General features: G+C 34.6%; 2 protein-coding genes across 2 annotated transcripts; both read left to right on the forward strand.

The window, feature by feature from the left end:
* The first annotated feature begins 1,498 nt into the window (after positions 1-1,498).
* Positions 1,499-4,633, forward strand: LOC123215543 (ubiquitin-conjugating enzyme E2 27-like). The gene is made up of 5 exons (XM_044635689.1): positions 1,499-1,883; positions 2,361-2,409; positions 3,669-3,828; positions 3,988-4,077; positions 4,259-4,633. The coding sequence occupies exons 1-5, from the start codon at positions 1,706-1,708 to the stop codon at positions 4,364-4,366; spliced, it is 585 nt and encodes a 194-aa protein (XP_044491624.1). The 5' UTR covers positions 1,499-1,705; the 3' UTR covers positions 4,367-4,633.
* Positions 4,634-8,437: 3,804 nt separating this feature from the next.
* On the forward strand, positions 8,438-22,582 carry LOC123216398. Its single transcript, XM_044636816.1, has 11 exons — positions 8,438-9,108; positions 9,193-9,477; positions 10,501-10,818; positions 10,977-11,204; positions 11,437-11,537; positions 11,623-11,746; positions 12,415-12,753; positions 16,151-16,300; positions 17,101-17,311; positions 17,513-22,257; positions 22,376-22,582. The coding sequence occupies exons 1-10, from the start codon at positions 8,797-8,799 to the stop codon at positions 22,255-22,257; spliced, it is 6,813 nt and encodes a 2,270-aa protein (XP_044492751.1). The 5' UTR covers positions 8,438-8,796; the 3' UTR covers positions 22,376-22,582.
* Positions 22,583-23,543: the final 961 nt, after the last annotated feature.

A 23,543-nucleotide genomic window follows, 5' to 3' on the forward strand; every position in this document is an offset into this window, starting at 1 on the left:
AATTTCTGGCTCTCTTTTATTTGTAGTTTCTTTCTTCTAAAACTAACGGCGTCACTTGTGTTGTGTTTCAACTTGCCTTCTCCTTTTTTCCTTGCACGTCTTTGTCTTCATTAATTAATTAATTACACCACAATCCTTTCCCTTTGTATAGATTGGACCATTCCAAGGTTTGGTTTCTAATTGGTATTCAATTATCTTCCTCCCCTTTTTTTTTTTTTTCAAATGATAAATATTAAGAGAAATATATCTAGAATGAAACTAAGTTTTATTTGTTGTGCTGTATTTTTCCACCAGCCTTCATATCTCAAGATTATGTCAAGGTCTTTGTCAACATAATTGTTCTCTAATTTATGCAATCTCATTGCATCTACATCATCATGTTTTTTTTTTTTTTTTTCCCTTTTTTACATTCCTAATTTTTGAATTATGATTTTTTTTAATTGGGAACTCGGCTCGACTTGTCAAACCAGTAAATTTTGAGGTATAATAACTGAATACATAATCACTGTATCGACTCCATCAAAAATTTATCATATATCATAAGAGTGTCTTCCTCGTTCATATTATTTTTTTCTAGAGATAAGGGAGCTCTTATGTTCTTTTGAATTATGATATTGCTCCCCACCTAATTTATTTGAAAGAGTATAGTATTATATATATACACAAGAACATCAATCCATTCCACCAACCAATATCAGCTTGTCTTCTGTCACATCCAAGGTAATGGAACTCCTCTAAGATGGTAGAAAAGTTAGTTTAAAGCTAGTATTAGTAAAAAAGAAAATTTTCAAATATGAAATTAAATGTTTAATTCTTTTTTAATAATATTTCAAGAGTTTAGTTTTACATGTTTTGATTTATCAATTTAATTCAAAAAAATAATTTGACTAAAATAAAAAATTTTATTAAAAAAAGTAAAGCGGTAATAAATATTTACAAATGTTTGATGGGTACAAGCCTTACAAAACTAGAAATGTCCTTATTTTATTATTTCAATGGACTCAATGATATAAAAGATAATAATAATATTATGTATATAATTTTATATATAAATAATGATATATTATTATATAATTAAATATTAATTTATTTTTAATTTTTAATTATATATTATTATTTATAAATAAAATATATACAAAAAATATGTATAAAAATCGTGCATTCAATACTATTAAAAAGATAATTTAACAGTTGCCTATTTTTTAAACTTTAAAAAGAGGGATAAGTTGAAAATGAGCAATTGCTGAAACGGTGTCGTTCTTGTCGCTTGTAATTTCTATGTTCTCATAATATTTAACAATAAAACTATGTGTATTCACTTTGGGTACATAAATATATACATATTTATATATGTCATCATTTAATTGGATGATTTTGAATTAAGAATAAAACAATAACCAATCATATGATGACACATATGAATGTGTATATATTTGTATATCCAAAATAGATATACATAGTATTGCTCAATATTTAAATAAATTCTCTCCACCGTTCTTCAGGTTAAAAAATAAATCAAGTGTGGGGCGACTTCTCTCGTCCCAACCCCTCGCTGCCAATTCTCTCTGTCAATTTCTTGCTTGAAAAGACGGGCAAACAACCAGACAAGACGAAAGAAAGCTAACCAAACTAACAAAATTAAACCAAAAGCCTTGACAAAAGCAAAGAGTTCTATTCCTTTTGGGTTTGAATCGAATTGAAGAAGATGGTGGACTTTGGTCGCGTACAAAAGGAGCTACAAGAATGTAGCAGAGACATGGAGGCTTCTGGCATCAAAGTCACTCCTGTTTCTGACAACCTCGTTCATTTATCGGGTACCATTCCTGGACCCATCGGCACTCCGTACGAAGGCGGCACTTTTCATCTCGACATCAAATTGCCAGGTGAAACTATCTGCTTCTTTATCATTTCTTCGTTTCTGGTTAAGCTGTAAGGCTAATATTTTGCAATTTTAGATGAATCTTGATCTGGGTTTAGGGTTTTTTCAAGCGGTTGTGTGCTCAAATTTATCGGTTCGTAATTGTACTATTGTAATTGATTTCTTGGAAAAGTTGGGAGTTGCTATGTTATCAGGAGTTTAACCTCCGTAATGTTACTGGAATTACATATTTTTGACGGTGTACAACATAAATGTGATGCAAGTTAAGAGAAAAAAATGTCTAAGGAAGGTTACTGGACCAATGGCAATATAACCAAGTTTGGAAATTATTAAAAATTTGATCAACCTGAGGGTTCCTACCTTATTGGGTATTTCTCTTACTATACTAGTAGTTCCTTATTTTCGTTCCTGTTGTATTTATGATGTTGGACTTAGAGGCCGTCGTTGACTTGTATTTTTAATGTTTGGTTTCTGTTTGCAGATGGGTATCCTTTTGAGCCTCCCAAAATGCATTTTGTGACCAAAGTTTGGTAAGAATGATTGTGCATTGCCTTTATTTCTAATTTATTCCTGTAGTTTATATTTATTTAATTACCATACATGCATTGTATGTGTGTACTTGTTTCTCTCATGATGGTTTCAGGGAATTTTAACACATGGTGGCTGTACCAGGAGAATAGTTGATATGCTTTAGAAAATGAAACTCCTTAAATTGCTACTATTGTTTTCTCTGGTATTTATAATAGAAATAAAATGCAAATGGCACTCTCTCTTTGTTTTGATGGTAAATGGAACTTCAGAGTTTGATGTGTATGCCTAATCTCATGAGCACTAGGATGAGGTTGAAGCAAATTTTTACACTTGACAAAAAACTTTGATAATATTACATCTAGCATGCACATGAATTCCAAAGTCTATACGTATGTATGTAAATCAACTGGGGAAGGCATTTACAGTAATCCATATTTCATAGTTGTTAGTTGAACGTCAAATATCTATTTTCTTTATTTTTATGGGCTTATGTGTTTCCTGAATTCAAGATGTGGCTTTTCTGTGATTCCATATTAGTTATGGAAATGGCAATAGCTTGATAGAGTTTTTTTTTTTTTTTTTTAATTTGATATATTGTTGTTGACTTCTAGACTCTTGTAGGATATCCTAGCAACTTGATTTCAGATTCTCTTGATAATTTAAAGCCTCTTGATGTTTTTATGTACCGCCTGTATGTGGACAACTTGTTCACCCCTTTATGTAAGACCATCCTCATGAGCACAAACTTGAAAAGATGTATAAAAAAGATACCTTATTTTCATCCAACAGGTGTTTAACACGTTGTAGTAGAGCTTTTGTTTTCCAATACTAGTTGAAACAAGCAAAGTAAAACTGAGTGTGTTGTACTATTAACTCAAGGAAGTGGTCAGTCATTTTTTCATTTCTCTTCTTATGAGATATTGTTGCAGTTGTTTGAGATTTCAGTGAGTTACTCGTAGGCATGTTTTAAAATGATTTTTGTTTATTTATTATTCATGGTAAAAAATTAATTTTCATGGTGTTTCTGCTCCCTGATCCAATCAGGTTTGCATTCTGTTTTAAGAGTACATGATGATTTGAAGATTAAGAATTAAGAAGTTTGTTGCTAGATTTTGTGTTGTCCGGGCAAACATGTGGTGGATGGAAATATTTGGATTGAGTGTGCAAATTATATGTTATTTGGTAGCACATCAATTTTGTCAGTTAAGCTCTGAAATGATAACACCTGAATCCTTTCTTACTTGCTCTGTGAATGAAGGCACCCTAATATAAGCAGTCAAAGTGGAGCAATTTGCCTAGACATCCTGAAGGATCAATGGAGCCCAGCACTAACTCTGAAGACAGCACTTCTCTCTGTACAGGCATTGCTGTCTGCTCCTGAACCTGATGACCCTCAAGATGCCGTGGTAGCTCAACAGGTCTAGTTTCTCCCATCTTGCTCCTGTGGTATACTTGTGGATTTCAGGAAGATATTCGTGTCACTTGTTTTTTTTAATTCAGTGCCAGCGTTGTTCCAGAGCTCCCACCCATTCCCAGCTTTCTGTTGTAATTCTAAGTTAGTGTCTGTGACATTGCAGTATCTTAGGGAATATCAGACTTTTCTAGGAACAGCTCGCTACTGGACAGAAACTTTTGCCAAGAATTCATCTCTTGGGGTAGAGGACAAGGTATGCCAACTCTAGGCCTTTGTTTAATCTGTCCTTTTTACCTTATTTAACTTACTACTAGGAAATTGACAGTGGGCTATCTTTCCATATAAGAAGTTAATAACAAGTACATACTTACTTTTAAGTCTAAAACATCATATTGACTTTGTTGCAATGCTATATCAATATTGGATTGGTGCAGGTACAGAAACTCGTGGAGATGGGTTTTCCTGAATCTTTGGTGAGGAGTGCTCTAGAGGCTGTTGGTGGCGATGAAAACATGGCCCTTGAAAAGCTTTGCTCCGGTTAGGGTGTGGTGCAGCTACCTACTGATGAAGAAGCTGAATATTATGTTCACACTTGATTAATCTGAATATATGCCAATTAATTTAGTCATGAAATCAGTAAATATCATCTTATTTTGGTCTGTCCTGCCTTCACTTAGACATGATGTCAGCTGCAACAACCAAAATTAACTGCAACAACCAGTCTTTCTCAAATGGAGTTGTTTTTGCTGCTAGAACTTATTTTCAATGACATCTCTGAATTCAAGGTGAAATATACATTTCTACTGTCAGCCTCTCTATTTTTTTTCTTGATTTTATTTATTTTGCAAAAACTAGACTCATACATTTTGGTAATAAGATTGTGATCATCTCAAACTAAATACCATATCAAACTTTGTTATACACATCACAAATTGTAAGGCCAAAATATGTGGTTTCTATTAACAATTTAAGTCTCGGCCTTGACGTCAACCATCTAGCAGTTGAGGAATCTGAAAATTGCAACATCTAGAAAACCCCGTTAATGCCTAACGAACATGGATCTTTACTTTGTGCGCAAGTGATTTGGGCTGAGTTTCTTGTAATCTAAGTAAATAAGTTCGATTGTTGCGTCAATTTTTTGTGGATAGCTTTCGATTTATAGGCTTTTCTCTACTTAAAACTGATGGGTTTTGGTAAAATTCAGCAAGTGTGAGATGATTTGAAACATTTTCAGTCCAATTCATATATATTTGAAGTTTTTGTTACATAATGAATCCATTGGACGATGGAGAAAGAAAGAGAAGACGAAGAAGCCTCAATTGCATTGTTTTATTATTCAATACCTCCACCACAAAATCACTGCTTTTGACAAACTAAACCAGCTATTAAAGATGCACTAATACTTTGGTTAATCGAAAAACAAAACTATGTAGGGACAAGGATCATTAGCAGAAATTAGCGTAATATGAACAATAATTTAACAGCAGTGATACACAATAACTCTTGATGGAGGCTGGGGAAATGAAAGATAATGATTGAGATACTAAGTGGTATTTAAACAAGTTAGCCATCACACAGGTTCCCTTCCTATCCATGGACTAGAGCAGGCAGTGGAGAAGGAGAAGGGGCACATCAATTCCAAATTCGGCTCTTTCTTTTACTTCCAAATGTTCCATTTTATTAATCCATCTCAATGGCAACATGTGCACTAGAGTCAACAGTACTAGTTCCTATTACACATCAATTGTTCCCTTTTTTTCATTCCCCATTGAGCTCTAGCCCATCTAGTCCATAAATTCATTACTCATTCAATGAGGTCTAGACCCAAGGTGCAGGACCATGTTGACCGGTACATGTTGACCGGTACATGTTGAATAATTGACATTTATCATAAGCAAGCAACAATCTAGAAATTTTGAACAATAAGCTTGACTGTATCAGAGTCCATATATTGTCTGCTGGGCTTCAGGTCAAAAGGAACAGGCTTTGCATGGGAAATGGGCTTCTCGTATTCGATAATAAAGAAAACCATTATATCAGATAAATTAAGAGTTTATTCTTATAATATTAATAGGAAATGTTTGAACTTATGCTTGTAAAATTAATAGAAAAGGTTTGAACTTATACGCTCTCATATATAATTTTTTTTTTTAATTATTCAAACTATCCTTTAAAGCCAGTCGTTAGACCTGAGATTTAAAAGATTGTGTGATTAATTTAACACCAAATAAACAACTCAATTTAAATAAATTTTCTCGTTAAAAAAAAATATACCTATAAAAGAAGTTAGAATATTCTATATGTTTTATTATTCAAAATGTTATCGATAAAAGTTTTTGGCCAAAGGACTCTTTCTCACCCAAGGTATAGTGAAATCTCAAACTCTCACCTTCAACTTTTAAAAACTTAAACACCTAGTCATAACCAAATTTTCGTTAAAAATTTCAGTTAATATTAGGGGTAAAATCATCATTTATTGAAAAATCAAAATTTTATTACATTTTCCTCTCTCATATTTAAAAACTTACATCCCCCCCCTAAACCTAAAGTTTAAAAAGTGACAAAAGCCCCCCAAGATTTGTTCTTCTTCCTTCAACGTTGATTTTTCTTTTCCCAGTCATCGGTCGTCCTCCTTCCTTCCTTATCTCTCCTCCGGTCTTTCTCCCTTGCCTCTCCGACTGTCTTCGATAGGAGATGAAGACGAAATTGTCTTCATTTCAGGTGCAAACTGATCATCTTCGTTTAAGAGATGAAGACGTTTTTATCTTCGATCGAAGATAATCAGAGAGGCAAATAGAGAGAAACCGAAGGAGAGATAAGGGGGAAGAAGGACGACCGACTATCAGGAAAGAAGATATTGGTGTCGAAGGAAGAGAAACAAACTTATAAGGGTTTTTGTTACTTTTTAAACTTTGGTTGGAAAAAAATATAAGTTTTTAAATATAAAAAAAATGTGATAAAATTTTAATTTTTTAATAAATGATAGTTTTATTTTTAATTTTAACTGAAATTTTTAATAAAAATTTAATTGAGAATAGATATTTAAATTTTTAAAAATTAAAAGACAAAGTTTAAGAGTACACTATATCCTCAGTAGAAAATAGTCGTTTGGCCATAGTTTTTGTATTGAAAATTTTATCAAACTTGGTCAATCAGATAAACTTCACGGTATAATGGCCGAACCATATGGAAGTTAACTGGGTTGAGTGGTGAGACTCGGCTCAGACCCACATAAGTTACTGAGAATATGTGCAGTAATAATTATATAAAACAAAGAAAAGAAATGGAGGAGCAAATTGTGAAAGTAAATGGTGGGCTCATTGCAGAATGACATTTAATTACAAGTAATAATGGTATTAATTAAACCGTTGCAGCAGATTCAACACCGGCATTCAAAGTTCAAACCAACGTGTTTTTGCGTTTTGACACTAGACTCCGGTTTGTTGCAGCTAATTACTCCAAAAATCAACCTCTCTTTGTCATCCTTTTGTCCTTCATTACGTGACTCTTCATTCCTATCCTATGCTTTTCATGCCTTCATTTTCTTCCTTTCAATTATATTATATGCGTCAGCTCAGCGTGACTCTTCCTTAGTCAAAATTCTTTATTACTTTCCTTCGAAATTTAATCATTGATCTTCCTCTTCTACCCCCAACAAACTATATTACATTTTAATTTGCTGCTTTAATTATCACTACTACGCCTCAATTTCACATGAAACCCCAATTATGCCCCTACATCTTAAATTAACATTAGATCCCTTTAGTCATCGTGTGGAGTTCAATATGATTTGGTAACTAATAATCTCTTGTTTACAGAATAAAATTTCTCATGTCACCGCCACCTACTCCAGAAAATTTTTTAATTAATTAAATTTAATTTAATCTATAAGAATTTTACTATAATGTATATGTCCTTTTCATTGTCCAACTTCATAGAAAAAACCGATTTATGATTTATTTTAAACTATGAAATTAAACTATATTATATACGGGGTATACCCGACGAAAGGCTAAAGTTTTTTTTTTTTTATAAAATATATTTGACCATATGTGACCGCTGTTTTGCACCTTACTACCAAGTTTACACACATGACATGAGCTAATTAAAGCGAGTTGACCAATATTCAACGCAAGAAAAGTCATTAAACATTATTAATGTGTTAAAGTAACAAGATAAACTCAGCTTAATTTTACGTTAATGATTTATAAATAAAAGATAATTTGATTAATCACATCAAAAGTATTTATTATTTATGTCCTTTTAATAAATGCAAAATCAGTCGTCTTAAATAGGTAGGTGTCATCTCTGTGCCTAGCTTTAAATTGGTCTGCTCCTTTCTCAATCAATCACTATTTTAAATTGATATATAAAATTAATAAAAAAATTAATTAATTAACAATATCAATATATGGAATTTGGTATTATTATATTATTAATTATACATACATTGTTATAATTTAGTATTTATTTATTATCCAATTTAAAAAAACTTTTCACAGAATCAAGTGAGACATGCCAATTTCTTTTTGTTAATTTGAAAAATTTACGATGATCAAAAGCTGCTCTCCTTTTTTGTTAATTTGACTTTATAGGAGGACGTCCAATGGCAATGACGTAATTAAAGTGAAACTCCGTGGCCATTTTTCCAACACAGCGCAAAACAAATATCGAAGTCCCAACCCAAGCATGGCATCTACTACACCTAAGAGTCTAGACTCAGCTCACTCGCCTCTCGCTTTCTCACTCACTGGTAATTACTTGAACAAGCAAACAAAACCCACCGAGGTACCTGACCTCTTTCGCGGGCTTCACTTTCTCCCTCTTTCAAGGCTTGATTTCCGATTCTACCATCACCCAAATCTTCGTTTTTTTTTTTTTTAAAGGACACACTTGACTCTACCATTATTTCCTGTTATCTGTACCGGAATATTTGTAATTTTCTGTGCTCAGATGATTCGGAGCACATAGAATGGGCTGTGTTTTAGGCAAGGGAGATCGACGGAATACTCGCAATCTTCGTCGGAGCTCTGACAATGCCTCTTCCGCCGTTACCTTCACCGTGGCCGAAGACGTTAATCAAGTCGTTAGAGTTAAGGAAGAGGAGAAAACGATGGAGAAAAATGATATCAGACGACACACCGGAGACTTTCCGCTGCCGGAGCGACGGAGACTTGGGACGCAGACTCAGCAGGGATGGCCGTCGTGGCTTATGGCTGTAGCCGGTGATGCCATCCGTGATTGGACTCCACGTCGCGCAAGCACCTTTGAGAAACTAGACAAAGTAAAAACAAAAAGGAAAACAAATCTAATGATATTTTTTTTAATTTTTGCTAAAATTAACTTATAATTGTTTTGTGTTGTTTAGATTGGACAGGGGACGTATAGCAATGTGTACAAAGCTCGGGATCTTGTGACCGGGAAAATAGTGGCATTAAAGAAGGTTAGGTTTGATAATTTAGAGCCAGAGAGTGTTAAGTTTATGGCAAGAGAGATACTTGTATTGCGAAGGCTCGATCATCCCAATGTGATTAAACTTGAGGGTTTGGTCACATCAAGAATGTCTTGTAGTCTTTACTTGGTTTTTGAGTACATGGAGCATGATCTTTCTGGTCTTGCTGCCTGCCAAACTGTCAAGTTCACTGTGCCCCAGGTATAATTTTACATACTTTTAAATAAATAATGATTGCTGTTTGTTAAAATTTGATTTAGTTTCTGAAATTGTGTGTGATCTTAGTTAGATTCAGCTGTTTATTATAATAGGGTTTGTTAGCGTATGTTGTTATTGTTTCTATATTTGGCTTTTCAGCTCATATGGATATGTTTGCCTCTTTTGTTTTGCTTGTTGTGAACCTTGATTGCACTGTGAGTACTTTTCTGGTTATTGGGTCCCATTCCTGGTGTTTTACATATCCAATATCGTGTATATAATGGAATTGTAGTGCATGGATGATTTTCAGATGACTCAATGTTTGTTTTATGTTGAACATGTGAATTCAAAAAACAAAAAAAATTGATATTACTTCACTGATTCTGGGTATGAAGGGTACCTCAGCATTCTCTGTGTTGGGAGTTCTGTAGATGTAAGGAATGAGGAAATGCAGGGAAAGAAAAGAGATTCAGTTTTAGATGCAAATTGTAATTACCTCAGATTCTCAGAAAACTGAAAACTCCAGTTTGGCTTGTTTGTTTTGGAATTTTTCATTATTTATTTTTCTAAGCACAGCAGAATGGCTAACGATATGTATAAAACAGAGTTACTTGTCTTTTCCTCCATCTCAGCAATATGGTACAGCAAACATAAGGCTCAACACTACTTGTACCTGTCCTATCCTACAAACTTTTAGCAACCTCATGTATAGATATATACTCTGACTTCAGTACTTCAGGAGTGCATAACTGAGACATTAGTCTCAAATCTTAGGTTTTCTGGTCAGTATTTGTTTGGATGACCATGATGCCTTTCTTTTTTGGATTTAAAACATGTTGGCAGTGCATTTCTTCTCATCCACAAAAGTGTTTATTTGTAAACGATGCTTAGTTGTCTCTGTTTTTATATTAGGCCTATTCATGGCCTATTGCCTGTTTCTAATTCCAGTTGTCTTTGCTGAGTTTTACATTTAATTATGTAATATCTGACTGGTCATTTTGTTTCTTAATTAATTTCCTGTCTCAGATCAAATGCTATATGAGGCAGTTGTTGTCTGGGCTTGAGCATTGCCATAACCGAGGTGTCTTGCATCGTGATATCAAAGGTTCCAATTTGCTTATTGACAATGAGGGGATACTGAAAATTGCTGATTTTGGATTGGCTACATTTTATGATCCTAGAAACAAGCAACCCATGACTAGTCGAGTAGTCACCCTCTGGTACCGGCCCCCAGAACTCCTCCTTGGGGCCACTTACTATGGTGTAGGGGTTGATCTATGGAGTGCTGGGTGCATTCTGGCGGAGTTGCTTGCTGGCAAACCAATAATGCCTGGAAGGACAGAGGTATTAATCTGTCTGGTTTTTGGTTTTTGGTTGCTGTTAAGGTTGCTATTACTAAATATCTCCATTTGAATTCTTCTGTTTTCTATAGTCAGTTATGAGTGCTTGGCAAGTTAGTACGCAATTGATTTGACTCTTTCTTTGATTCTTTGCCTGCTAAGGTCGAACAGCTCCACAAGATATTTAAGTTGTGTGGCTCCCCATCAGAGGAATATTGGAAGAAATCCAAATTGCCAAATGCAACACTTTTTAAGCCACAGCAGCCATACAAATGCTGTATAGCGGAAACCTTTAAGGTTTTCCCATCTTCTTCACTACCTTTATTAGAATCTCTTCTTTCAATAGATCCTGATGAACGAGGCACTGCCACTGCAGCTTTAGATAGTGAAGTGAGTTGATTGATTTTATTTTTTGTTTCAGTCTAGAAAACAGTTATTGTTATATTTGAATATTGCTTTGTGGCATAGTCTTGCTATTAGAGTGGTTCAGAGTAATTGCTACTGAACAACTCTGCTCTATACATAAACTTGGCTGGATGCACATGACTGAGGACTAGTGTGAGAAAATGCTTTTGGTTTTGATTGATTGTCTGTAATAATTAATTTCATTTTTTGGGCACAGTTCTTTACCACTGAACCTTGTGCTTGTGAGCCATCTAGTTTACCAAAGTATCCTCCCAGCAAAGAAATGGATGTAAAATTGAGAGATGAAGAAGCAAGAAGGTTGACTTTCCTTTTTTTCATCCTGTTTAGCATGTTTTAAATTGCTTCTGTGTATGCTAACGGACAATGTCTGTTTTTCTCTTAGGCAAAGAGGTTTAAGTGGGAAAGCTAGTGCTGTTGATGGTGCCAGGAGAGTTAAAGTTCGTGATCGGGTTGGTCGGGCAATTCCAGCTCCAGAAGCCAATGCTGAGATTCAAGCTAACTTAGATGTATGGCAATATTTTCTGATCTATTTCTTTCATTTTCTTGTTCTTTTTTTTGAGATGATGGAAGAAACTTTAATCTATGCTGATGGACCCTGTTCTATCCTTGCACAGTTGCACCTCATGCACAAACTTTGATCTCATGCACATCTTCATGAATTTTGTACTCCTAACTCTTCCTCTAAATTAAAGTTTTTTCATTGCCTACTGCATTCCATGGGATTAGTTATTTCATTTTGAGCTTCCTTTGCACATTACTTTTATCTTAGGACTCTCTTTGCATCATTATTCACAATGCATGCCATTAGTTATATCACATTCTGGGGATTTCTTTAGTTTTCAAATCAGCATACTGTTATTTGCTTTTATTGTCTTTCTACACTTTGGCCTAAATCACAATCCTTTAGCATCATCTTGAAAGGTAATACTGATGGTAAAATTAGCTTTCATCATCTTGATATCCCTTGTGAAAAATGTTGATAACATCAAACTGGCGCTCACTATGCTTCATTTTGCATAGATCTCATAGGTTTAAAGCCTTGGCTAATCTTGGCCGCCGACCTGCATTCATGTTATGTCAAAATGCCAGCATACAGTTGAAACATAAAAATTAAATAAGGGGTTTGAATCAAACTGTCTGTTGACTTATATCCATATTGATTGGTGACTTTCAGAGATGGAGAGCTGTGACACAAGGAAATCCTAAGAGCAAGAGTGAGAAATTTCCTCCACCCCATCAGGATGGAGCTGTAGGACACCCTCAAAACGCGGCAGTTAAAGCACCTGATATTTTTATTACCTCATCAACTTTCAATCCAAAGTCATCATCAGCATCTGCCAAAAGCACTGGAGCTTCTGAGGAGTCTTCCAGGAAGAGAAAACCCAATAAGGAGGATCCCCTCATGGCTCCTCGGAATTTCATTCGTGGTTTCAAACCCTCCTCAGTTGGCCTATCTCTGGATATGATTTTCAAAGGTAAATCAAAATCCGAGGTTTTTGGCAGTGGAAAAGTATAGAGAATAATGGAATCAGTTAATATGTTGGATTAGGTACTTATTTCTTGTTTTTTAACACAAATCCATTTTTTTGCCTAAATAATTCCCATTTATTTACCTCAGCGTTATAAAAGTATCTAGGATTACAATCCCCACCCAACGTGATGTATAATCTTTCCTGGCTATCTCGCTTCTTTGTACAGTTTCTGGAAGATTGTTAGCGTAGCTTTTTTTTGGATGTTGCTGACAGTTTTTTTCTTTATTGGTTAAATCGTACATATAATTAAAAGCTGCAGACATTTATGTGGCCATCTTTTTTCCTGACTTTAGAAAAGATAAATGCAAGTGCATTCATCGCATCCACTTTCAGAGTTATGATATACATCAATAAATCTATTTAATTAAGATACATTAATTTTTTTATAGATCCAAACATTTATGGGGCATTCTTAACTAGAGAATAAAATTAATACATGGTGTTAAAATTACACCCGTAACAAAAATGAATCCCTTTATTGTATATGATTCAAGATGTGGAGTACTAAAACCATACTATTAATTCGATGCAGGGACCTGTTAATTATCCAATCCCGAAAATGCAGCAATTGTGTTACTATGCTGAACCCAATGAGGAAACCAATACGCCACTGGCAAACACAGAAACAGCGAACTAATTCCATAGTTCTGAGAGCACTGATCTCTCAGTTTACAAGTCAACCTCACCCAAGTGATGAAAAATAAAGAGTTACAAGCCCTCAAGGAAATTTGTTCCTGGACAAAAATGGAGAAGGTAAACAAGCAACCAATTAACAGCATTGTATGAGTTCTTCACCGTCGATATGTTCTGAATAAATAAAAATCGTGCTCTTACAAATCAAAAATAGATTAACCAAAAAGAGAAGTTAATAAGATTGGTGGCGCATTAGAACTGCTAGGGACATTGCAGTGCAACACAACATCGCAATGCCATGAAATGGTTGTTTGATAGAGAGGTGTTCTTGCAAACAAGCCTTCCATAAGAAGATTAGACTGTATTTTTGGATAACTCTCAAACAAAGTTGTAATTCAATAAGTTCCACATGAAAAAGAATGTTAATCAAGTATACTATATATAAACGGCGTTAACCTGAGGGCCTGAGAGATTAACAGTAAAATCAAGGGAGTCTGGAAAGAGAAACACATAGAGGCAAACTTTGGATACCAAGAGTGAGAGGCTTGTGAGACTGTCCATGTAGTGTTGGATTTGAACCGAGCTGGCTCGAGTTTGAAAGTTGGTTCAGTTCAAATTTATTTAGTTTGAATTTGATCTAAGTTTGAGTTAAGAGATTTAACTTGTTTTGAAATTAAGTCGAATTTAAGTTAGAAAGAGCTTGACTGACAAGTTAGGGAGATGGTTTGATTTGGTTTAAACTTAGCTCGTGGATCGATTCAAACTATGTTAAGTAATTATTAAACTACATTGTTTTGTCAATGAGTCATGAATTCGAACTATGAATTCGAGCAATAAATTCGAGTTATGAATTTAAACTATAAATTCAAGTTAAACTCAAACTGAATCATTTTTATTTGAATCAAATTTGAATTACCTTTATGGGGCGTTTGGTTTGAGTAATGTTTTATTATCAAAATAGAGAGATTATCTTGAAGATATATTACTTAGAAGAGTACTAGTTATAAATGATTACTATGTTTAATAAAATTTGGTAGGTATAAATAATTATTTTGTTTGGTTAAAAATAATAAAAAAATACTAATAAATTATTTTACTTAGATGCTCTTGAATATTATTATTTTTAAATATTTTTATATTATTTAGTTATATTAATAAAAAATAAATTTATTTTTATCTCAAAAAATTAATAAATAATAATATAATTATAATAAAATCAATATTACCTTGGTAATCTTTTAATATTTAAGATGAATGTGGTAATTAGAGTACCACCTATATTACCTATTACGTCAGTATTAGTAATTGAAGATTACCGTAATTTTTTATTATTGACAAATCAAACAAGATAATAAAAGATAATTACCTAGGTAATCTTTAAATCATGGAATCAAATGACATTTTAATATTGACTCGATGAATTTGAATTAAACTATTTTTTTATTTGAGTTGAACTTAAACAAAAAATATTTAGACTCAAATCGGTTTGTATCTATCTCAACTTTTATCACAGATGACACATGAGAGTCGAGGAAATCAAATAATTTTTAGCAAGGGTGAAATTCATTTGTTCTACGTATGAAAGCCAAGGATATAATTTTTGTTTTTAATTAGAATTTAAAAAAAAAATTTCTAAGTGTTTAATAAATTATTTTCTAATTGACAGATGAAAAAACTAAATTAAAATAGTGATCTTGGCCAATAATTATTTCTTTTTACTGTATATAAACATATGTTCTCTAATTATTTAAAGGTTTTTGTTTTTAACCATGGACAACGTGTTTGTTTCATCCAATCATATGCATGCTTTGTCCTCAGCGTGTCACACAAAATGGGATGGCATTTTCTGAGAATAGATAGAAAATTTACAAATATAGTAAATGTAAAAGATTATCTTGCATTATTTTAAGAAAAAATAAAATATTATCTTGTATTCCTGTAGAGATAAAGTTAACAGTGTTTAATTCAAAGTGAAGCCTGAGCCCTAAGATCACTATTTTAATTATTAATGTATATAATAATTAGTAAAAATAAAAAATTATTAAAAAATAGATTATTTGAAATATTATTGGATATAAATTATTAGTGTATATAATAAAATTTAATAAAAAATTAATAGATATAAATGATTATTGTGTTTGATAATAAATAATAAAATAATAATAAAATATTATTTTATTATTATTAATTAAAAATATCTTTATTATAAAATTAATAAACAAAGATAAAATTATAACAAAATTAAAATTATATTGATAATTTTTAAAATAAAGATAATAATTTGATTATATTTATAATATCTATCTTCTTATTATTATTATTAAATTTTTTTATTATTTTTAAATAAATAAAAAAATATAAACTGAAAAATTTTTATTCTTCGATCCACACCCATCCCGATGTAGACTTTTTTCTCACATATATTTTTTATGATTTAAATTCTTTAGTAAAATAAAATTATGCTATCTTTGTCACTTCCTCCAAATTCCACAGAAATTTTGATAATTGAAGGCCAATAAGCCAATAAGCTGGAGAAGGAGTTGAATCAACGTTTAAAGTTGACGACTCCGTACGATGACTATTCCCTTTTCCTCGGGTTTGCGTTTGACTATTAAATCCTTCTCCAACAAGTTTTCCTTCCTTAAGCATTCTGACACTCCCTCCCTTGCTCACTTCACTCACCATCTATCAAACTCGCTCTCAACTTCACATATTTTCATCCTTTGAAAAATGTTGACGCCCAAAGAACACATTGAAGAGATTCGAAGAAACAACTTCTGGATCGGACGTGAGGAGCAGAACAGAGTTGTTTTTAAGATGTTACACAAGACTGTTAAACTCCTTTCTGCTGAACTCTACGCTAAAGATGTGCATTTTCTGATGGAGCTCATCCAGGTTTCACTACACTACTCTTTTTTCGTAATATACTCTGTGTGTGTGTGTGCATATATATATATATATGTATGTATGTATTCCGTACAGTAACTATTTTTATATATTCATTCAATTATAGTTTGGGAATAGATTTTACATTTGTCTTCAGTGTTGTTTGGCAAATTTTTATTCTATATATACTTGATTTTTTTTAATTAATTTAATTAAAAAATCGGAGTTTTTAATTGTTATCATTATAATTTTCATTATCATTTTGGTTCTCTTCTTCTATTTTAAAATTTTTAAATTATAAGGCTTACTAACTATAATTATTTCGCCACTTTTTTTTTTAATTATTGGTACAGAAAAAAAAAATTAAATGACTTGAATTTAAGATATAACTGATATGTATATACGTTTTGATTTTTTAGTAATAGTGATATTTGATTTATTCTTGTCATAATATTTTAAGTGGTGAATTGAGTAGGAGTCATCAAATCTAATATTTATCCATGTATTTTGTAAAAAGTTCTGAGTTTTTTAATTATTTTTTTAACCGAAGACCTTAAGTCAACTCTGCTTTGAGACTATCTTGGGTCATGACATGATTGATTATTTGTACAAAACTTGACACAAATGAAAATAGTGATGGTTAAGTTTTGTTAATGATTTAACTGAGAGAAAGGATTACTGGATGGTAACATTAATTTTGTGATAAAGTCAGTTAACTTATGTTATTCCTTAAATTTCACTTTTTGTGAATGTTACGGCCGTATGGTGATGAGTTTAATAAATAAGTGATGTTTGATTTTGGTTGACAGAATGCTGAAGACAACGAGTATCCAGAGGCTGTGGATCCATCACTTGAGTTTGTTTTAACCTCTCGTGATATAACTGGCACAGGAGCTCCAGCTACGTTGCTGGCATTTAATAATGAGAAGGGGTTTTCTGCTGAGAACATGGAGTCCATTTGCAGTGCTGGTCTCTCCACAAAAGAAGGCAAGAGAAAACGCGGCCAAATTGGGGAGAAAGGTATTCTACCATTCACTCATTACTTGTTCCGTAGTTCTCATTTTGTATCATATTATTTGAGAAACACAAAAAAAAAATAAAAGAAAATTCTTCACTAGTAGTCCTGTTTCTTCTTTAGTTCTAGGAAACAATATAATGATTTTACAATATCCAATGCATTATATACAAATCTTATATTTTTTCTGGTAAACTGCAATGCAGGAATTGGTTTCAAGAGTGTATTTCTGATCACTGCTCGGCCTTACATATTCAGCAATGGCTATCAGATTCGATTCAGTGAAGAGCCCTGCCCACACTGTAACATTGCATACATGGTTCCTGAATGGATTGAGGAGAAGCCAACTCTATCTGACATCAAGCAAATATATGGTTCGGCTTCCACACTCCCGAACACTGTAATAATCCTACCCCTGAAGCCTGACAAAGTCCAGCCTGTGAAGGAACAACTTTCCAGGGTTCATCCAGAAATTCTGTTGTTCCTTACAAAAATCAAGCAACTATCCATCAGGGAACATAATGACAATCCCAAGCTCAGTACTGTTAGTGCCATTGCTATCACTAGTGAGACTAACTTTGTGACAAGGAAGAATATTGATGCTGAGTCCTATACACTCTATCTGTCTGCAACTGGGAACAAATTTGAAAAAGATTGCAGCTACTATATGTGGAAGCAGAAATTTCCCGTAAAGGAGGAAAACAGAGTGGAAAGGAGAATGGACATAGAAGAGTGGGTGATCACTTTGGCTTTTCCTTTTGGGAACCGTCTCGAGAGAGGGGCAACCTCTCCTGGAGTTTACGCTTTTCTTCCAACAGAGATGGTTACAAACTTTCCCTTCATAATTCAAGCAGATTTCCTTCTTGCTTCATCCAGGGAAGCAATACTATTTGGTAACAAATGGAATGAAGGAATTCTTGACTGTGTGCCATCTGCTTTTGTTAAAGCACTAGAATCATTGGTCAAAACAGAAGGTGCTCCAGTATCAAATTTACCTCCGATGTTCAATTTCTTGCCAGTTAAAAGCTCTTCCTATCAACAGCTGAATGCTGTAAGAGAATCAATTAAAGCAAAACTGTTAGAAGAAAATATTGTTCCGAGTGAATCAAACTTCGAGCAGAAATACTTCTACAAACCTCGTGAAGTGGGAAGGCTGATGCCTGCTTTCTGGAAAATTTTGGACAAGGCAAGGGCCCAAGGCGTGAGCTTGAATAATCTCTCTTCCCATGGAATTTATGTTCTGAATTCTGCATTCGACAAGGTTGAGTATAATGAGGTACTGGATTTCTTGGGTGTGGGATCAGTAAACGATGAATGGTATGCAAAGTGTATCCAGAGTTCGAACCTTGTATTGGGAGTGTCAGAGGATGTTTATTTGGAGCTCCTCATTTTCGTAGCCAATAATTGGTCATCCAATTTCAGCTCAACCAACATTGTATGTATACCCTTGATCAAATATGTTGACTTCAATGGGAATGTGGGTTTGTGCAGTATTGGAAGCCTAGCGAAGTCTGGCAGTAAGAGTGTAGTCTGTCTATCACAACATCTATCATGGTTGATTAATTGGAACAAGGAATTCAGATTCGTTGCCAATCGATTTTTTATGCCACATAAAACTTATGATGCTATTCAATCATGTTATCAAAAGGAAAATTTATTGACATGGCTGAGAAACTACGTGAAGGTTGATACTGTGAGCGTGTATGATTATGCAGGCGTTCTACTTAATTGTCTCGGTAATGACCGCCAGCTTCTTGTTGCCTTTGCCCACTTCTTATACCACTCATACATAAAGGGTTATATATCAGAAGTGAGCGTTCGACGTTTGTGTGGGATTATGCCACTCGTTGATAACTATGGCTATGTGATGACAGGAAGAAATGGGGTCCTTGTTCCTGCTAATGGAAGCAACTGGGTGAAGCTGTTTGTTTCAAACCCATGGACAAAACAAAGCTATATTGAGTTGGGGGAAGATTACATGCGTTCTTCTTGTTATGCTGAGCAAAGTACAAATGGAAAACAATTCTTAGAGTTCCTGATGTGTACTGTTGGAGCTTCTGATATCCCCAATATATCTCCTCCCGATGCTGGGATTCCAGCTCTGAACTCCCCACTCACCAAGCAAAACGGATTCTTGCTCTTGAATTGGATTAAAACCCTGAAAAATAAGGGAACTCATATACCAAAGAGGCTGTTGACATGCATGAAGGAGGGTAGCTGGCTGAAAGTCACCATGAATGGTTCTCCTAGTTATAAACCGCCGTCGGAGTCATTTTTTCTTGAATCATCATTGGGAACCATTTTGCAGAATGGATCTGTGCTCGTTGACATTCCTGTGATCGACGAGAGTTTTTATGGCGAAAGTATACACAATTACAAGCAGGAACTTAAGGCTATTGGAGTTATGTTTGAATATTCAGAAGCGTGTAAATTTATTGGGAAACGTCTCATGTCGCAGGCAGCTTCCTCCAATGTTACTAGAAGCAGCGTCTTGTCGATACTGAATTTCGTTAAATTTCTGGGAGAAAATTACCTTTCACCTGATAGTTTCATTAGCAGTATCAGAGGAGGAAGTTGGCTAAAAACTTGCTGTGGTTACATGTCACCAGATAGATCTGTTTTATTTGATCAGGAGTGGAAAGTAGCATCAGAAATCAGCAATATTCCCTTCATTGATCAACCTTACTATGGTAAGGAAATCCTTGGTTTCAAAAAGGAGCTCCAGCAGCTTGGTGTTGTAATTGGCTTCAATAAACATTATGAGCTTGTCATTCGGCACATAAAATCACCTTCGAACCTAACTTATCTCACAGATGAGGCCGTACTTTTGGTTCTGAAGTGCATACGCAACTCAGCTTCCAATGTTTATAACAAACTTGTTCAAGCACTTCAAAGTACAAAATGCTTGAAGACAACTGCTGGTTACAAGTTTCCATGTGAATGTTTTCTGTTAGATCCTAAATGGGGTTCTCTTCTACAGGTTTTCAACGACATCCCAATACTTGATCTGAAATTCCATGGAAGCAGCACGTCCTCATGGTTACATGAGTTGAAGCAATTAGGAGTCTTGGTGGATTTTGAGGTGGCCATGAAAGAATTTATCAGAATTTTTCAGCAGAAGGCCCGTTCATCGTCCATTTCAGAAAACAATGTGCTAACCTTTCTCTCGTGTTACAGAAAGTTAAGGGCGATGTCTCTGGTTTTTCCTCCTGAGATTATGATGTGCATCTGTGATGAAAAGTGGCTGCGGACTAAGTATTGCTTTAATCCAGTCAGATCTCCACGACAATGCATTCTTTTTGGTCCTGAATGGGTGTTCATATCTCCTGTTGCCACGCTTCCTTTCATAGATGACAGCGAAAGTTGTTATGGCAAAGCCATTTATGAATACAGAGAAGAGCTAAAGAGTATGGGAGTCATTGTGCGACTTCAAGATGGTGTGGAGTTTGTTGTTAATGGACTGTTAAATTTTGTGAATCCCAGCAGCCTCACTCCTGCAAATGTTCTTGCATTGCTTAAATGCATCCGGCTGTCAGAAGAGAAGAAATATTCTTTGCCCGATTCCTTTTACAAAAAAGTTTCTAACAAATGGCTGAAGACTTATGATGCAGCTGATTATTATAGCCCAGACCAATGCTGCTTGTTCGATTCCAAGTGGGAATTGTATTTGAACCGGAGAGATGGGCCCTTCATTGATGAAGAGTTTTATGGCTCTGAAATCAAATCTTACCGTGAAGAGCTGAGGGCAATAGGAGTAACCGTTGATGTTGAGGGTGCATGTTCGCTGCTTGCCGACAACCTGGATTCTCACTCTGACTTTGCCACTATTGTTCGAATATATAATTTCTTGGGAGGAATGAAGTGGGAAGTTAATGGTGAAGCTGCAAAAAGGATATGGATCCCTGATGGAAGTAAGAATGGACACTGGGTCAACCCTGAGGAGTGTGTTTTACATGATAAAGACGGTCTGTTCAGTTCTCAGCTGAATGTATTAGATAAACACTATGAACGTAACTTGCTGAGCTTCTTCACGAGTGCTTTCAGTGTTAAATCCAATCCTTCGGTTGATGATTATTGCAAGCTTTGGATGGGTTGGGAAGGCTCGCGACAGCAACTATCGAAGGATGAGTGTTGTGCATTTTGGCGTTGTGTCATCGGTTGGAGTCCGGGGAAACATAAACTTCTCGCTGACAGCTTGCTGAAGGTGCCGGTAGATTCAGGCTCAGATGGAATTTTGTTGCTCAACAAGCGAGATGTTTTTATTCCAGACGACCTTCAACTTAAGGACTCATTCGAAAAATCCTCTCGCTCATTGTTTGTCTGGTGCCCTCAGTCCAGCTCACCTTCTTTACCTCGGACCAAGTTGCTTGAAGTCTATAGGAATCTTGGGGTTCGCACAATCTCTGAATCTGTACAGAGGGAAGAGTTATCCATTGAAGATAGTGTGGAACTCAAGCAGGTGAATCCAAGTGATGTGTCAATTTGCAGAGAGCTGATTAAACTCACTTTAGGCTTCCTCGCTGATCTTAAACTTCAAGTTGAAAAGAGGCATGAAACTGTGAAGTGCCTCCTCAATCTCACTGCTCTGGAGACTCCAGAACCAATCACTGCGAAGTATAGCTTATCAATGTCGACAGGTGAAATTGTGGATGTCACAGAATGCCAAATGATTCGATGGGATAAAGACAGTTCAAGGTTTTATACTCAGGAGATGGACAGGTCTAGGGGACCCAAATTTCTCATAGAATATGCAACCCACTTCTCACAAGTCATATCCGAGGGTTTGTTATGGGATAGAGAAGAACATATAAGTGCACTCTCTGAACTGATCAAGTGTGCTTTTTTGGTGGAATTTGATGAAGAAGCTGTTGGATTTCTTATGAAATCAAAGAATTTGCAGATCTTCGTGGAGGATGAGAAGTTTTTGGTTGATGAATTCCCTTCTGATTAGGTACGCCAAAAATATAATGATCTGTATCTTTGGAATTCACCCACATGACGTTTCGTCTTTTTTCTCCTCCAATTTGTTGTGTTAAATTTTTGTTGCATGGGTGTGTTTCTTTTTTTAGGTATATGATATCATGTGTTCTCATTGCTGCTGGATGTGCAAGAGGAGGGTATAGCTGCCATATTACCTATCTGTATAATTTACATCTTATCGTGTGGTTTGTTCTGGTCCTCTGTTTCTAATTATATTTCCAAACTATGTAAGATTGGGTTGATAACTTAATATCTATTGTAATTATCTTTATCTTAATTTAGTGTTTTGTTATGAATTTCTTTCGCTGGTTCTGATTTTCATGTTTTCTGATAATAATCTGGGTCATAACCAAGGTAAAAGATGTCAATTTAAGAAATAATGTTTATTTTAATAGTTTTTACTTTTTAAATAATTATTGCTTTGACAGCAGAGTCAATTAGATTTAGTAAATTAGAACACATGATGACCCCGAACTCATATACGATCCAGTTATCAATCAATTTGGTTAAAGCCATAATTTGCTTGGTAGCTAAACTCGCAAACCAGAAACAAAATGATTGGAAAAACTGATCTCTTCATAGATGTTCCTAGCTGCAGAACTTATGAATTAGGTTCTGGTTTTTGATCAAGAACTGAAATCATTCTTAGGATTTAAAATTTAAGAACTAAAATTGAAATCAAAATCGACTAGTTAGAATTTAGGAACTGAACTTGAAACCTTTACAAACAGGTTTTTATTTGGCACCCATCTGATCAGTTCCGATTCGATTTCAGTTCCTCTTTAGGGAGCTTCCAAGAGTTCCATAATACCCTCCCTTCTTTCTTGGCCAAAACAAAATGTTTGTTAGTCGCTTATATGTGCGAAGAAATCCCAATTGGCCACCAGTGGGTGTGGCATGGAATTCATGGAGAAACTATTGAATCCACAGAGATCCTTTTGGATTGGAATGACCAAACATCCTTTGTAAATTTGTTCCTTCTAATATGTGGATTTACTCAACGCTAATTCTGAAATGGTCTTGCTAAAATTTGCTACCAATCGATTTTGTTGTCGCCAAATGAATGTATCACACTTCATCAAAAATGGCAACGAGAGGTCTGAAAGAGCCAAAACAAGACCGGTTGTGACAACCTTCTTCAAGTCTTCAAAAGCTGCACCCTTGAATGAATTTGCACTAGTAACCTATCAACCCTAAAAATCCATGAACAACCCTCACAATAGTTGGAAATGGCTGGTTACACCATGATCTTGATCA

Source organism: Mangifera indica, chromosome 5, assembly GCF_011075055.1.
Source record: "Mangifera indica cultivar Alphonso chromosome 5, CATAS_Mindica_2.1, whole genome shotgun sequence".
NCBI lineage: Eukaryota > Viridiplantae > Streptophyta > Magnoliopsida > Sapindales > Anacardiaceae > Mangifera > Mangifera indica.

Coding starts and splice junctions, on each gene's coding strand:
- LOC123215543 (XM_044635689.1), top strand. CDS start 1,706: ATGGTGGACTTTGGTCGCGTACAAAAGGAGCTACAAGAATGTAGCAGA. Junction 1,884..2,360: donor TCTCGACATCAAATTGCCAG/GTGAAACTATCT, acceptor TTCTGTTTGCAG/ATGGGTATCCTTTTGAGCCT. Junction 2,410..3,668: donor CATTTTGTGACCAAAGTTTG/GTAAGAATGATT, acceptor CTGTGAATGAAG/GCACCCTAATATAAGCAGTC.
- LOC123216398 (XM_044636816.1), top strand. CDS start 8,797: ATGGGCTGTGTTTTAGGCAAGGGAGATCGACGGAATACTCGCAATCTT. Junction 10,819..10,976: donor TAATGCCTGGAAGGACAGAG/GTATTAATCTGT, acceptor TTGCCTGCTAAG/GTCGAACAGCTCCACAAGAT. Junction 12,754..16,150: donor TTTTTGGCAGTGGAAAAGTA/TAGAGAATAATG, acceptor TTGACGCCCAAA/GAACACATTGAAGAGATTCG.